General features: G+C 41.7%; 1 protein-coding gene and 1 pseudogene across 2 annotated transcripts; one reads left to right on the forward strand and one right to left on the reverse strand.

Moving 5' to 3' along the window:
* Positions 1–149: 149 nt before the first annotated feature.
* Positions 150–2,075, reverse strand: LOC115198426 (7,8-dihydro-8-oxoguanine triphosphatase-like; annotated as a pseudogene).
* A 167-nt stretch (positions 2,076–2,242) lies between these two features.
* mrm2 (mitochondrial rRNA methyltransferase 2) lies at positions 2,243–9,700 on the forward strand. Of its 2 annotated transcripts, XM_029760345.1 has the most exons (3): positions 2,243–2,661; positions 7,690–7,968; positions 8,798–9,700. In XM_029760345.1, exons 1-3 carry the CDS (start codon positions 2,361–2,363, stop codon positions 8,824–8,826), a joined length of 609 nt encoding a protein of 202 aa, XP_029616205.1. In that variant the 5' UTR covers positions 2,243–2,360; the 3' UTR covers positions 8,827–9,700. The 2 variants fall into 2 exon arrangements, with proteins under 2 accessions (XP_029616205.1, XP_029616196.1); XM_029760336.1 differs by lacking the exon at positions 8,798–9,700 and having other exon boundaries at positions 2,244–2,661; positions 7,690–8,298.
* Positions 9,701–16,988: the final 7,288 nt, after the last annotated feature.

Below are 16,988 nucleotides of genomic sequence, written 5' to 3' on the forward strand. Positions count from 1 at the left end.
TTGTAAATAAAAATGTATTAACTGACTTGCTTAGTTAAAGGTTAAATAAATATCAAAATTACCCTGATACTAAATTCAATTAAACAGGATGTTGAACAATTAATTTCATTGTCATTCCAGACTAATGTCATTGTCATTCCACCTGTTTAAGTAACAAAAAAAGCGGCGCATTCTTTACTAAAGAGCACACTGCATTCGCACACACTTTAAAAATGTAATATAAACACAATAGTGGAATGGGATACATATGTCAGCAACATTTACACATCCAGTATTTAGTTTTGGCTCAGTGGGAATTGTTACTGATTCACTGGCAACAAAGTATTTGTACATTTACAAAGACCTGGGGATTTCTTGGCACTGAATATGAACAAGGGTAGCTGGAATCAGTAGGAATTCTGCAGTATTTCTCCAGGGATGTTTCAGGTAGGCAACACTGTGGGAATGCTCTTTGATACAGTATGAATGAGTCAGAGGCCAGTAGTCTGTCTTAAAGATTTTCTACCTCCTCTAACTTGTGATCGATGATCAAGTCATGACCCTGAAATTTGAAGTAGCCCAAGAACTTCTTTTGAAGCATCAGTGGAAACCACAGAATATCGTCAACCCACATTTGACCCGAAGGGTATCTTGTCCGAGTTAAACCGCTGCGGCCTCATCTCTAAGAGAAAATGTATAAGTTGGTGAACTTCGTCAGACATCAGTCTAAAATGTCCATAAAAAGGTATGTAGTATGGGCAGCAGTTTATTCCAGGAAAACTATGGGGTCTATGATTATAGCCCATTGGGCTATGGGTTTATCCTGGTCACAAACCTGGCCCTAAATAGAATGCATGAGATTGAGAATGAATACCATCTGACTCTGTTGGCTCCCCGTTGTAGTTGTCAGCTCGGAAAACGTGGACATCACGCAGCTCTGTTTCTCCGATCAATTCAAATTTGATATTTCCAATCTTATCAAGTGCATCCACTGTGAGGCCACTTTCCTCCTGCAGTTCTCTGGAAGAAACAAACCATTTGTAAGTAGAAAGAAAGCGGCAGGAAAGTGTGCCCCTTTCAGACCAGAGTAGGAAAAAAAATAGATAGTAGGCCTCATAACAGGAAATAATCAGACCATGCATACTGTAACATCACAATATGACATTTATGGGGGATATGTAGTATCAGATGCTGCCCAGTGCTGGAATCTGTTAACGTGATTTTACATGCAAATTGTTAAACCAAACTGAAGGGAAACCTTTCAAGACATCTACCGAGGACTGAAACAAATCTCACTGCCTGGCAGCCTCTTCAATAGTCTCCCCAGGTTGGACTTTGCCACCAAACCCATTCCACTTCACTGCGCCGAACCCTCTCTTCTTCATGCCCAGCAGCACCAGAGTCAGCAGCTTGTTGGTAAACATTGTACCTGTATTATACATAATCAGTGTGTAATAATCCGTAGACCACAATCCATGGATGACCTCACTCTCTTGGTTGTAATCGAAGCTACAGTATCTCTAGAGATGATACATTGCAGATTACTGAGAAGCATTCTCTAAAGTTATTTTCTGCCAAAACACTATTGTAAGAGTTCTGGTATGCAAGACATCACAGCAGTGCACATCAGCAAACTTAAACTAGTAGCCTTTTATTGCATTCTTCAATTAGACTAGAAGTAAAACTCCATGCACGTAACTTGCTGTCATAGCAACGTTTAGGTTGTCAATCTAGTCCTTAAATGGTTTTCATAGATTAGAGTTATCCAGAATGAATAACGAATTTCTCCAGTCCCGCGTTGACAGTGGCAAGGCCTGCCAGGTGATCGTATTCAATGTGTCGGACACTGACCTGTAACATTCGACATTGATAAAAACAGTATAGGATACATTTGGTCGTTTTAGTTAAAAATCTGTGAAAATGTGTTACCCTCAAATATTGTCGACTGGAAACAGAAGTATAATGCCAAACCATAAAAAAAAAAATATCCATAGCTGGTGATAGCAGTTGCTGTAGTATTACGGTAACATATTTAATTACGCATCCTCATATAATTTAAAACGTTTGAAAATTCAATAATTGCCACGCGTTATAATTTCTGCGCAGATGATGTGCATCATTGATGTTCTCGGACAGATTAATTAGCTGCGTTCAATTTAGCTCGCGCGGCGCGCCGGGTTGGCGGATCACGTATGATTCCAATGTCTCCCTGCAGGACTACCGGGAGCGCTAAATCGCGGAGTCGGCTGTCTTTGACTAAATCGAGCGTGTCCAACAAACTCACGTGATCAGGAAGTGCAACTGCAAAATCGAACGAAATGCTGTCTGCCAGCAGCATTAGCACAGATTAGAACATTTTTGCCATTATATTTAGCTAAATAATGTGGAACTCAGTGTTACAAAAATCATATCTACATACCTCTGTACATCTCCTAAAAAAGGCTGCGCATAATCTGAAAGGAAAGAGTACTGCCGATCAGCGTTGGATAGTTCGGCAGCTTAATGACCCCTTTGTGAAGGCTGCCCATGTGCACAACTACCGGTGTAGAAGCGCCTTCAAACTGCTGGAGATTGATGACAAATACAAACTTTTAAAACCTGGATTCAACGTAATAGATTGTGGTGCTGCACCGGGTGCTTGGAGCCAGATAGCTGTTCACAGGGTCAACTCAACTGGGGCTAGTGAGTTCGTCTTGTATTTACCTAACTGGCAGATTAGCACATGACATGCTGTTATAATTAACCGACCAGCCAGGCCAAATATATATTTTCCTGCATCTGACATTGTTCTGACTGCCATGTTTATTTGCATTTATTTATCTAACCTTTATTTTATCAGGGAGTCATACTGAGACCAAGGTCTCTTTTACAGATGAGCCCTGAATTACATAAATTACAGAAAATACGCACAATAGAAATAAAAAAAATACAAGCAGAAAGAACATGGTCATAAAAAGCAAACCCATTCATCAGTAATAAGGTCCTCAATCAGCCTTCTGAATTGCCCTAGAGGCACCAAAACATCACATTTAAGAACATTTTGAAGATTGTTCCACAAATAAGGTGCAAGAAAGGTAAATCAGCTTTTTTTATTTTTTAAATCAGCTCCTAAGTCTAAAGTTTTGTCAAGATGTTAGGTACAGTGGAACTTTTTGTAAAAGGGCTTTATAAATGAAAACATAGCAATGTGACATCAAAGCGGGACAACCAACTTTCTGGTAGAGAATACAATGATGAGTACTAAAATTGTCGCCCGTAATAAAGCATAGTGCGCTATGATAAATTGTATCTTATGGCTTTAATGAAGTGGCAGCTGCGTTCATATAGATGATGTTGCCATAGTCTAGGACCGATAGGGACGTCAACTGAAGAATATGCTTTCTACCATTTAGTGAGAGGCAGGACCTATTTCTATAGAAGAAGCCCATTATATTTCTATAGAAGAAGCCCATTATATTTCTATAGAAGAAGCTTCTTACTAACTCATCAACATGCTTTTTAAAGACAGTTTTCATCTATCTCTGTAAGCAGGGACACGATCAGTATGAACACCATCCCAAGGACATATGCTTAAATCATCAGTTATTTTTCTGTGTTCTAGAGAACAACATGTACTTAGTTTTACCTGCATTCAGTAGGCTACTAATTTCAGGTCAATAAAGTTGTTCTGCAATACAATAAAGGCAGACTGTAGCTCAGATAGAGCCTGGTCACCCGTGGGGACAATAACATACACAACAGTATCATCGGTGTACAAATGCAGGTAAAATATTTTTTACAGACGAGTCGATATTGTTAATGTAAAAAGTACAGGACCCAGAATCGACCGCTATGGTACACCTTTCGTAATATCCAGCAAACCTGATTTAACACCGTCAGTAGAAACACATTGAGTTCTTATCTGTCAAGTAATTTTTAAACCAGTTACATTCAGCCTGGTCTAGACCAGTGGTGGTTCTAGACCATTTCAACTGGGGGGGCCAAGCTGGGGCTTGTACAGTTGTACTGTTAGAGGGGCCAGTTACATTAGACGTTATTGTTGTCATATCGTTTTCTTCACTGCATTGCAGGCATAAGCAGGCAAAAGACCATGTTCATAATCATCATCGTTGCCACTGTCTAATAACGGATGTAAAAAAAGAACAATAGCAAAAATGTGTTATGTAAAATGTTTCATACTCCACATTTAGGGAGGCCACAAAGGGGTCCAAAATTGTTGTCACGGGGCACACAGATCTTAGCTGAGAATTAATCAAGGATTCTAATATTTTATCTAGGCAAGAAAGGTTTTAGAAATAGGCTGATAATTATTTAGGTCACAAGGGTCAACACCTTGGTGTTGGGCCGCCTTCCAAACCTTGGGGATAGTACCAGATATAATCGTCAGGTTAAACATATGGGTTAATGATTCAGCTGTCGGGGGCAGAGAGCTGCAGCAAAAATGGATCAAGCATATCAGCCCAATCTTAAGCAAGGCATCTAGCACATCACAGATAGCACATTTTAAAAATTAAAACAAAGATTCACTAGGGGTGCGTTCATAAATTCACTCTGGATTGCCAGAAAGAGCTCAGAGTGCGCTCTGGGTGTTCATAAATTCAGAGCGTTGTCCATTTGTAAATTCAGAGCGTTTCGCTCTTGGAGCATTCAGAGTGCACACTGGATGCTCTGTCTGAGGAGTAGGGTTGATCCGAGCGTTCTGACCTCACAACGGCAGTCAAGCACCCAAGCTCACTGGCTAAAGTTAGCTAGCAGGCTAGTTACTTCCAGGCATAAATGAGAGAACACTTCACTCTGACCATTTTTCTCGCCCTAGCAGAGCTGGTTAGGCTGTTTTCATGTTATTCAGAGTGTTTGTGACTGACTAACTGCTGCTGGCAACAATTTTAAATACAACTTTTTGCTGAGGTTTACTCACACACATATTCAATGGGTGTTGAGCATTCGAAAATTAATCAGTTATTCTGCACTCTGGCACACTCAGACGAGAGTGGTCTGAAATCGGAGTAGATCCAACTCAGGGTCAGGAATACAGGAGCTGGTGGCTAAATCAGAGTAGAACATGTCATTTTAAAAACCCTTGAAGAGAAAATGTTTTCAAATGTCTCTTCTTAATTAATCAAGGATTAGTATTTTGCTGTTTTGTATCTCTAATACATACTATGGGACAATGATCACTGAGATCATAAATATTAAATATATATTTTTGGGGTTATTAGTAAGAATGAAATTAATCAATGAGGAGTTAACAGGGTTTTTCACATTTAGTCGTGTGGGTTTTGAGATCAATTGAGTCAGATTAAAATCAATGTATATGTTCTTAAATTGATTTGAGGCCGGGGATAGCAAATCCAGATTAAAATCCCCTAAAATGACCAACTAGCAACAAATAAGTGTGTATTCTGGTTTATGGGCACATCTACAACCAGGAGCTAAAATTGATTGGGAATATAAATATTTAAAGATTGGGACACCATAAAATTAGATTTGACATATATGGCCATTCCTCCCCCTTTCTGTAATCTGTCACATCTAAATACATTATAATTTACTTCAATGTCTTTATCAGATACAGAACCATTTAACCATGTTTCCGAGAGAACCAGAATGTCAGGGCACGAGTCCTGCACCCAAATGTCAATTGTGTCCATTTTTTTAAATCATACTTTGCACATTTAGGTGCGTCAGCCCAAGACCCTTGGGATTTAAAGTCAGAGGGCATATTCAGCTCAGTCACATAAGAGCTAACAGGAATAGGGTCATCTGCAGCTATTTGTTGAGTGAGCTGAGACTTTGCCAAGGTCTCTGGCCAACCCACATAAGAGCAGAGTAGACAGCATTTGACAGACCTCCCTCACGTCGCTGGATGCAGTGGCTAGGGCAGGAACTGGGAGAGCAGTGTTGGCAGAGCTCAGTCCACCCGGATGAAGCTCCCGCCAAAGGAGGCGGCTGCCAATGCTCCATTCTGGGTGTGCACAGGAGGCCTTGGTGTGGCTCCTGTTGCAGGGCTGGAGCTGCTATGGTGGGCAGGAGTGTCCCAGGCCTGTCCTGGGGATGGGAGTAGGGAGTGTAACCAAAACTAGCCTGGGAGGGAGGTTGTAAGGGGAATTGAAGAGGGTGGTGTGGAGGGCAGTGTGGCCGGTGATGCTCCCAACTCTGCATGGGGCCTCTTTGACTGCGTACGGCTTGGGCATAGCTCAGTGTATCTGTATGCGGTTCCTTGGAGAGAAGTGGTAGAGGGTGGTGTTGGCGGGGGCAGTGTTGCTGGCTGTTCTCCAATCTCTGTGAGGCGCCACCAGATGCAGGTCTAAAGGAGCATCTGATTTGTCTCATGGAGTTGGTGCCTGTTCTGTTGCTCATGTGAGGTGGACCGGCCATCCAGAGCAACATCCTTTAACGTCCTGGCGAAGGTGAGGACTGCCTCTTTGTTTAGGTGTACATTGTAGTAAAAACAGTCCAGGCTGATGGTGGGTCAGGTGTACGTTGGGCCATAGCACACAGTCCCGAGAGAGGCTGGCATTTACCCTCTGAATGGTGGCAGGGTGGAAATCTCTCCTCTGGAGCAGGGTAGATATTACTATGTTCGTGAAGGGGAAGATGGCGAAGGCCCTTTCTATCACTCCCCTTAGTGATGTGGTCACCCGCTCATGTTGGACATACAGGTCATTGGTCCCTGTGTGAATGATGATATGGCTGGGGGAGCCAAGCTGGGCCACAGTCAATATCTCCAAAGCTCTCTCTGTTGTGGGGCACCATAACTTTGACACGTTTTTAGTTGGGAAAAGTTTATTCTCTCATATAAACTTTCCATTTGAATCCATCATTAATGTCATGTCTGGTTTTACGTCAGTTCTATGGAGGATGGCAGGAGTGATTGGAGAATTACAGGCTGTGAGTTGGGGATGGAGTGGTCAGTTGGGTCAGTGCATTGGTTGGTTGGTTGGGCTGGTCGGTGGGTTCTGATTCAGACGTTGTCCTGGTTTTTGTCGGACTCTTTGTAGAGTGGATGGTTGTGGCTGAGAAATTCCTGCCTTAGCTCATGTAGCTCCTTCTGCAGGTTGTGCATGTGGCTGGTGTTGACTGTGCTGGGCAGTTCCTCTCTAAATTCCATTCTGAGAGCCTGGTTTTCCTCTTCAACATTATTCATTGCACACTGCGGCTCCCAAACCTCATCCCTATGCTGAAGCACCAGGCTGATCTCCTCTAGAAGATGCTGTGGTACTGCTGGTGTCACGCGTGAGAGATTCATGCTCAGGGCTGTGTCTGCTGCAGGCGAGGGAGGAAGAGCGACACTGGGGACTAGATACTAGGGCACAGAGGGAGTGGAGGCTGTTGTAGGTAGTGACAGTGGAGAGGTTTTAAGTTTAGAGACAAGAGGTTTTATTTGGTCGAAGTAGTGGACAAACTGATCTGGCCTCCGAACCTTGAACCGTCTCAGTACCGTTATAATAAATATGAATGTTACTTTTGGGGGTGGAATCAATGTACTCATTGTTCTCTTTTCTGACATTTTAAGTTCATTGTTGGTCTTGTGGAGAGCTGTGTGCCAAACATTAGGATCATCTGTAGAACATCAGTGTGCCATCAGTGAAATTAATTTTCAAGGCTTGACAGTGTTATCCAATGTCCTTTTAGCACAATAAGCTGTGAAAATGAGTTATGACAGTAGTTCCACACTTCATGACCTCTTGCATGTTTTGTTACTTCCAGATGGAGAATTTCCCCGTGGCACTGTGGTTGGAATTGACCTTCTGCGTATAGCACCTCTAGATGGAGCTCACTTCCTGTCCAATCATGACATCACCGACCCAGTCACACATGCCAAGCTGCTTGAACTTCTCCCTGGTGCCCAGGCTCATGTCATCATGAGTGATATGGCACCCAATGCCAGTGGTTTCAAGGAGATGGACCATGAAAAACTCATCACAATGTCATTGTCATTGATTGACTTGGCTGAGAAGGTGTTGCAGACTGGTGGCTCTCTGATTTGTAAGTATTGGGACGGGGCATTGGCGCACCAGCTTCAGCAGAAGCTTTCAGCTGTGTTCCGTGACGTCAGGACAGTCAAACCAAAAGCCAGCCGAAAGGAGTCGTCAGAGTTGTTTTTCCTTGCCAGGTCGTACAGAAAAAATGTAATGGTCTGACTGTATATTTCCATGCGTGTTGTAAGCTTTGTTCACCTGCAAAGAAAGGCTTTAGGTGCTAAAGCTTGAGGAGCCCCTCTATTTGTCCTTCCTGAATGTACTTGTTGTAAAAATCTATAGAGTTCTATATCTTTACCCAACTCATTAAAATCGATGGATATTCTACAATGATTTACATTATTCAACATCTACAATTCTTGAAACCTTCCCTAAAATATTTTAGACATACTTTATAAGTACAAGTCACATCCATACCACATCTGTAAATCCAACAAAAAATTGGGATCAAGCATGCATCATTCATTTCTCACTCGAGCTGAAATATTTAGCCTACCAGAAGATGGCGCCCTTGAGGTATCAATAAGCTGTGCATTTGCAGGCCAATCATTTCTCCGTAGGGGCTGTTTTCATCTTCACCTACAGACAAGGTGGTATCAACATCTATGGGCCAGAATGTATTGTATGTATCAAGCCCTTATCATCAGAGCCACCGTGTTCCTCAGGTAAATTTCTGTGCACGTCAGAACTATTATTTTTCCTTTGTCAGGCATGTTTGAAGTATTACAAAGTACATTTGGTATTTGTTTGATAATAAATATTCCAGTTTGCCATTTGTAATGCTTATAATCTGTTTTGCCAGCCATGTAGTAACATGTAATCATTCTCTCATTTAGGGCTTATAAAGGGAAAACGGGCTGGATGAAAGAGCCATGGACAGCATGACTAATGAAAAGGCTGATGCCACTGAAGCCGTGCATTATAAATAGTGTTGGTCTCCGCTCTCAGAGAGCGGGGATGTGCTCTTCAATACAGCACCAGGCTGGCATTTGAATGCTCTGCTTGAAATGATGTGATTTTGAATTATTTTTACCAAGTGGACTGCCACTGATTGAGATTCCCCTCAGATACAGAGCTAAATACCTTGGGATGAAGGCCCACAGTAGTGTTGATTTGGCACTATTTACTTTGCCTGTTTTTCTCTCTTGTCACTGACTACTTTCTGTAATTATATGGCTCTCAGGGTTTGAAAGTACTCTGCTGATTTTACCAGGAACAAAGAAACAAATGTATCAGAACTGTGCAATAGACTGAGAACACAATTAAATGTGATGGGGACAGGAGAAACAGATACAAATGTCCCTTAAAATAGAGAATATGATGAAAACAACCTCACCATAAAGATGCACATGGAAGGTTTCATATATCTGATGCCATACGTTGGTGAAGGGGCCCTGTCTCCATGACGCTATTATAAACCTTCATACAATTAGCCAGTGAGCTGTGACTTTCAAGCCATCGATACCTCCCTGTTATCTCCTCAGTTATATAAATGATCAGCAGCTAGATTGTAAAGGGTTCATTGTTGGCGTATTGGGTTCCACATGACTTGTGTTACACAGCACATAGAATGAATAGTAATGTGGGCATCAGAGCCTGCACAAAAATATTAGGTACATGCGCGACAAATCAACCTCGTTTTAAACATTGTCTACATGGTATCGACCCCTGAACTCTACCTTGAATTAGGTTTTTCAAATGCCTTGACTTTTCACAAATCATTGATGACCAAAGACAAATAATGTCCAGTTAAATGCCTTAGAACAGACTGAATGAGCAAGGCATTTCTATTCAATACTCCTCCTTCAACCTCACTGCCATAAATGAGACTAGCACCGGCTATACAAGTTCCACCATAGAGTGGTTTGGGGCCAGTCACCTTTACCATAAAGCATTGTGTGTAGGTAGGAGAGGACATAATAGATTACGTTGTACATTGTGTGAGCTGATATGCTGTCTGGATTTCTTTCCACCTCCGTGGTAACCTCAAGTTCGATTTGTTATTGCTGCTGACACAGAGGTCATTGTGGTACGATTAACCACAACACGTGTGAAGGTTTCACCTGCTCCAACAGGAAAGTGTGCAAGGAACTTCTGAAGTAAACTAGAAATGTTTAGAGGTGAAAGGTAAAGGCCTAGCACAATCGTAAATAAATACATTGTTTTGGCATTCCATGTTCCAATATTGGTGCATTGCCTTGGTAAGAAGATCCATATCTTTCTCATAGTCTCCTTGTAGTTTAGGCTACCTTGTGTCTAATCATTTGCCCTTCCATTCTTGTCTTTGAAGAGTCCTCAATTTCCAGCTTCAGGGACATGTTGCGTTTCACCAGTTTCTGTAATGTAGTGTAAATCCACAATACAGGCAGTTGTGAAGTGCCTGGAGTTTTACCAGAGCGCTGATAAGGCTCTGGTAAATCGACCTGGCCGGGGTATCCTGGAATGACATTGACCTCATCCCGTCAGCAGAGGATGCCTGGTTATTCTTAAATAAGCATGCTCCATTCAAATAATTTAGAACCAGGAATAGATATAGCCCTTGGTTCACTCCAGACCTGTCTGCCCTTGACCAGCACAAAAACATCCTGCGGCGTTCTGCATTAGCATCGAATAGCCCCCGTGATATGCAACTTTTCAGGGAAGTTAGGAACCAATATACATAGGCAGTTAGGAAAGCTAAGGCTAGCTTTTTCAAACAGAAATTTGCATCCTGTAGTACAAACTCAAAACAGTTCTGGAACACTGTAAAGTCCATGGAGAATAAGAGCACCTAGCCCAGCTGCCCACTGTACTAAGGCTAGGAAACACTGTCACTACCACAATAATTGAGAATTTCAATAAGCATTTTTCTACGGCTGGCCATGCTTTCCACCTGGCTACCCCTACCCCGGTCAACAGCCCTGCGCTCCCCACAGCAACTCGCCCAAACCTCCCCCACCCAAATCCAGATAGCTGATGTTCTGAAAGCAAAATCTGGACCCCTACAAATCAGCCGGGCTAGACAATCTGGACCCTCTCTTTCTAAAATGATCTGCTGAAATTGTTGCAACCCCTATTACTAGCCTGTTCAACCTCTCTTTCGTATCGTCTGAGGTTCCCATAGATTGGAAAGCTGCCGCTGTCATCCCCCTCTTCAAAGGGGGAGACACTCTAGACCCAAACTGCTACAGACCTAAATCTATTCTACCCTGCCTTTCTAAGGTCTTTGAAAGCCAAGTTAACAAACAGATTACCAACCATTTCGAATCTCACCGTACCTTCTCCGCTATGCAATCTGGTTTCAGAGCTGGGTGCACCTCAGCCACGCTCAAGGTCCTAAATGATATCATAACCGCCATCGATAAGAGACATTACTGTGCAGCCGTATTCATCGACCTGGCTAAGCCTTTCGACTCTGTCAATCACAACATTCTTATTGGCAGACTCAACAACCTTGGTTTCTCAAATTATTGCCTCGCTAGGCTCACCAACTACTTCTCCGATAGAGTTCAGTATGTCAAATCGGAGGGCCTGTTGTCCGGACCTCTGGCCGACTCTCTTCTCTGAATACATCAATGATGTCGCTCTTGCTGCTGGTGATTCTTTGATCCACCTCTACGCAGATGACACCATTCTGTATACCTCTGGCCCTTCTTTGGACACTGTGTTAACTAACCTCCAGATGAGCTTCAATGCCATACAACTCTCCTTCCGTGGCCTTCAACTGCTCTTAAATGCAAGTAAAACTAAATGCATGCTCTTCAACCGTTCACTGCCCGCACCTGCCCACCCGTCCAGCATAACTACTCTGGACGGTTCTGACTTAGAATATGTGGACAACTACAAATACCTAGGTGTCTGGTTAGACTGTAAACTCTCCTTCCAGACTCACATTAAACATCTCAATCCAAAACTAAATCTCGAATCGGCTTCCTATTTCGCAACAAAGCGTCCTTTACTCATGCTGCCAAACATACCCTCGTAAAACTGACCATCCTACCGATCCTCGACTTCGGCGATGTAATTTACAAAATAGCCTCCAACACTCTACTCAACAAATTGGATGCAATCTATCACAATGCCATCTGTTTTGTCACCAAAGCCCCATATACTACCCACCACTGTGACCTGTATGCTCTCGTTGGCTGGCCCTCGCTTCATACTCGTCGCCAAACCCACTGGCTCCAGGTCATCTACAAGTCTCTGCTAGGTAAAGCCCCACCTTATCTCAGCTCACTGGTCACCATAGCAGTACCCACCCGTAGCACGTGCTCCAGCAGGTATATCTCACTGGTCACCCCCAAAGCCAATTCTTCCTTTGGCCACCTCTCCTTCCAGTTCTCTGCTGCCAATGACTGGAACGAACTGCAAAAATCTCTGAAGCTGGAGACTCTTACCTCCCTCACTGTCTTTAAGCACCAGCTGTCAGAGCAGCTCACAGATCACTGCACCTGTACATAGCTCATCTGTAAATAGCCCATCCAATCTACCTCATCCCCATACTGTATTTCTTTATTTATCTTGCTCCTTTGCACCCCAGTATCTCTACTTGCACATTCATCTTCTGCACACCCTACCATTCCAGTGTTTAATTGCTATATTGTAATTACTTCGCCACCATGGCATATTTATTGCCTTACCTCCCTTATCCTACCTCATTTGCACATGCTGTATATAGACTTTTCTACTGTATTGTTGATTGTATGTTTGTTTATTCCATGTGTAACTCTGTGTTGTTGTATGTGTCGAACTGCTTTGCTTTATCTTGGCCAGGTCGCAGGTCCAAATGAGAACTTGTTCTCAACTAGCCTACCTGGTTAAATAAAGGATTTTTTTTTTTTTTAAATAGACCGCTTTACCTGCTGTTCATAGCGATGGGTTTAGTATACCAATTATAAGGCATGAGTTAATTGGGAATGATTTCAAATTCATAAATAAGGCGCGACAGGGTGTGGTATATGGCCAATATACCATGGCTAAGGGCTGTTCTTAATAAAAGCTGGACAGTTTTACCTCAATCTCTTCATTGAAAGACTCAATCATGGACACTTCCTGACAGTTGTGGCTGCTTTGTGAGATGAATTATTGTCTCTACCTTCTTGCCCTTTGTCCTGTTGTCTGTGCCCAATAATGTTTGTACCATGTTTTGTGCTGCTACCATGTTGTGTTTCTACCATGTTATGTTGTGTTGCTATCATGCTGTGTTGTCATGTGTTGCTGCCTTGCTATGTTGTTGTCTTAGGTCTCTCTTTATGTAGTGTTGTGTTGTCTCTCTTTATCGTGATGTGTGTTTTGTCCTATATTTTTATTTGTAATTTTTAATCCCAATTATGAAATGATGCACTTGACACAGCCCTTAGCCGTGCTATATTGGCCATATACCACACACACCCGAGGTGACTTATTGCTATTATAAACTGGTTACCAACGTAATTAGAGCAGTAAAAATAAATGTTTTGTCATACCCGTGGTATACGATCTGATATACCACAGCTGTCAGCCAATCAGCATTCAGAGCTCAAACCTCCCAGTTTATAAATGGCCATTTTGCTATCTTTACAAACCCTGATGTAAAGATAGTCCTACTATTCAATAGATACACGACACGACTTCTGATGCCAGCTTTTATGTTCAGCCATCCCCAAGTATAATGTCTACCAGCTGCTTTTCAGAATTGTACAGCCTTTACAAGTTGCAAGAGAATGAGATATGTAAGTATTTTATGGGTCACAACAAAAGATAACCTCTTAAATTCATATTCTTTTCAAATTATTTGAAAAATCAGACATTTTACTTTCAATTGGGGTTGTTCATACTAAATTGGTGAAACAAAACATCTTTCTTTTTGCATAGTGCCTAACAGTGTTTTAACATTTCTACTGAATAAAAGCTCTCAACGGTTTAATTTGATTTAATTAATCAACTGCTCTCAGGCTTAGGCTGAATATACTCTACATGAATAAATGCCCTTCAAATTACCACCGAGTTAATATCCTTGTTGAAATCTGATTAAAACCAGTTTTTTTAAAGTCTGATTATCCCATGAAATGGAATTTTTAAACCTAATTATGACTTTATTTGCATGTATTTATGGCACCAATGAAATAGATAGTTCATGTTAATGTATTAATTAAATCTGCTTATTTGGTTTCCTATAGGCAACATGTCACTTTCTTTAGGCATGATGACTGAGTATACTTTGTTGAACACATTTCTGGCCATGCTGAAATTACGTTAATAAAGAAGAAACCTTCTTTCATCCCAATTGTTTGTTCCGTTGATGGAGAACAATGTGAAAAGCTGGCCCATTTTGTTTTCTGCTCATTACTTGTTGATCATCCACATCTTTTGGTATTCAGATCACATTTGAATATTATTCCCTGAACACTGTGTGCTGCTGACACATATTTAGATGCAATCCTACAATCCCTTTACACTTGTTACTGCTGTTGCTGAAAGGGCCAGGCATAATGCCTTTTGGGTTAATTTACCTTTGTGGAGACAGCTGGTGGCTTTTATGTAAATAGTAGCCAATTTAGCTAAAAAAAAAAAGTATTATTATTTGGAGGCACTATAAATTCCTTCAAATTCAATTATGGAAATGAGATCACCTCTTTAATCATCTGGCTGGTGAACAAACTTCCACTGCTTTAGAGGAACTGTTTGAAGTTAACTTTCTAATGTATTTCCTTTCTTTCAGGCAGCGCTAGGGATTTCCAATAAACTTTCTCATGGATTGTGGTGGAAATGTATTCCCACAGGGATTGTTAATAGATGTAGCTACCTGGCTCCGTCAGCAATGAGTTAATTTGCTTTTATGCTAAAAGCCTGTATCCTGGAGATTAGGAGCCTCTCTTTTAGTGGTTAAATTCAGGAAGTGGCTTGGGCCGGAATGTAAAGTGATGTTGTCTGCAGTCATTTGAGTTCAGAGTTGGATGACACATGAGAAATTGGTGCTTGTCAAGTTAGGATTCGGCCTTTAGAGAAGGGCTAAGAAAGTTGCCAACCGAGCATTGCATGCAGATCCTGACACTTGGCTATTATTTGTTAAAGCATTACCTTTGCTTAACAAAACGTGAAACTTGTGATGTGAAACTAGTAAAAAAAAAAAAAAAAAAAGGACATTTCCAGGAAAAAGTATGTATTTTCTAGTCACCTCATCTTACTTTGACACAGCAGAAAAACACTAACTTTAGAGCATTGATTCACAGTGCTCACATCTGTATGACATCAAAGAAAGCGTAAGATCAAATGTGACTGCATTAGAACAAAACAGTTGACTCAATAATCAGTTCACTGCATCAGGATGCTGCATTCACTTCTTGGAAGAAGTCTAGCTTATTGAATAGACTTTTAGGCCATTATCCACTTATCCAATTTTATAAGCAAGCACAAATGATGGTTGACTGGCCAAGCATTCATAACTGCACTGACAGTTAAATGAACTTGAAATAGACATTTTACACATTTAGCAGATGCTCTTATCCAGAAATCTCTTGATGTATGTTTGTCTTTCGTTGTGTTATCAATGACACTTACAGTTCAAAGTTTAAGATGGTTCGGCTACACCAATTGGCACGGACACACTGAGAGACTTGTCTGCAAACATCTAGGCGCAGGCCCTCCTGAAGGATGCGAGAGGGTACAATGAAGCATGCAATTGAATATTCATATCCGTTCAGGCATTAGGTTGCCAGTATACAACAGTAGGTGCTTAAGTAACTCTCTACACCGTGAAGTCTTGAAATCAGGCAAAAGGCTTCAGACAGGTGTCCAGACTTCACTCTTCAATTAGACATTTCTCTTTCTAGCATAAATGTTCACAATTACACCCGTCCGGGAGTACTCGAGGGTTAGTTCTCCTCATCAGCTAGTCTAAGGCAGATCAATTGAATTCCATCTTGGAGAGAGGGAGGAGATAGAGAGACGGAGGGCAGTTTCTCCTTTAATTCAGGTAGTATCTGAAACCCCATATATGTTCTTACTGTATAAAGTACCTATACGCCACATGGACTTCCATACAGTCTCCATTAGAAGTTTCTCTTTTAATTGCATGACAGTTTGACAGAGCTATTAGGATCCTCTGCCATGGACCAATTATTCCTTTCATTTAATTAACTTGTCAAGGGACAGGTGTGTAACTGGTTTCTGGGGTTGCAGGGCTGGATCGCAGGCTGGTGGACAGTGTAAATGAGAAGTTACTGCCGGAATGGAGCGTGTGGTGAGACAGATGGTGCAAGGGCTAGTTCTGGGGCATCTTGCTTCGTTACCTGTCAGACAGGGGAAATTATTTGGATCCCACTACAAGGAAAACATGGGAGTTGTTGATGATTTATTCACAAAAACGGACCAAGTACATTTATTATCTGCACTTTCTAACTATCTCCTACAAATTAGCCCATGAAATTAGCTCATGTCATTTGAACATGATATAGAACAGACCTCTCAGGGCAAGAACTAAAATATTTGAACAAATTATTTATTCTAACCCTGACTGATTTGTAAGTAAGTGTACAGTTGAAAATATTCCTGTTTAAAATTCACTGATGATGGTTAAGGGAACTTATTTTTCCCCCAAAGAATATTATTGACAAATCACTGAAGCGTACAAATGTTCATCCCCTTCAAGACCTTCATGCCAAGTCTTAATTGCTATAAATGATCCCTGCATATCAAATCCAAACCATTGAAGACAAATTCATTCACTTTGCATCTCTGGTTATAGCTGGATGCCCTCCTGGATTACTTTTGGAATTCACAGTGTAAACTAGGGAGTCTTTTGGACTACATGTAGTCGTTCATCTCTCTAAAGATGCTGAAGGCACAGTTTGACACAGCACTACAGTAAGTTCCACTATATGGTCCGAATCAGTATAGACAAGTGTATGTTGCAACAGCCTCCCCTGTGTTTATGGAGGGGTGTTGGTTGCTAAACCGTTCTGACTGGCTGTCTGGAGAACCAGAGAGCTCCCACAGTGTTCTGCTGGTCATTCCTGTTGACTCACCTTTGGTGATAGTTCTCAGGCTAGCAGCAGGAGACAAGACTTT

Source organism: Salmo trutta, chromosome 1 (assembly GCF_901001165.1).
Source record: "Salmo trutta chromosome 1, fSalTru1.1, whole genome shotgun sequence".
Taxonomy (NCBI): Eukaryota; Metazoa; Chordata; class Actinopteri; order Salmoniformes; family Salmonidae; genus Salmo; species Salmo trutta.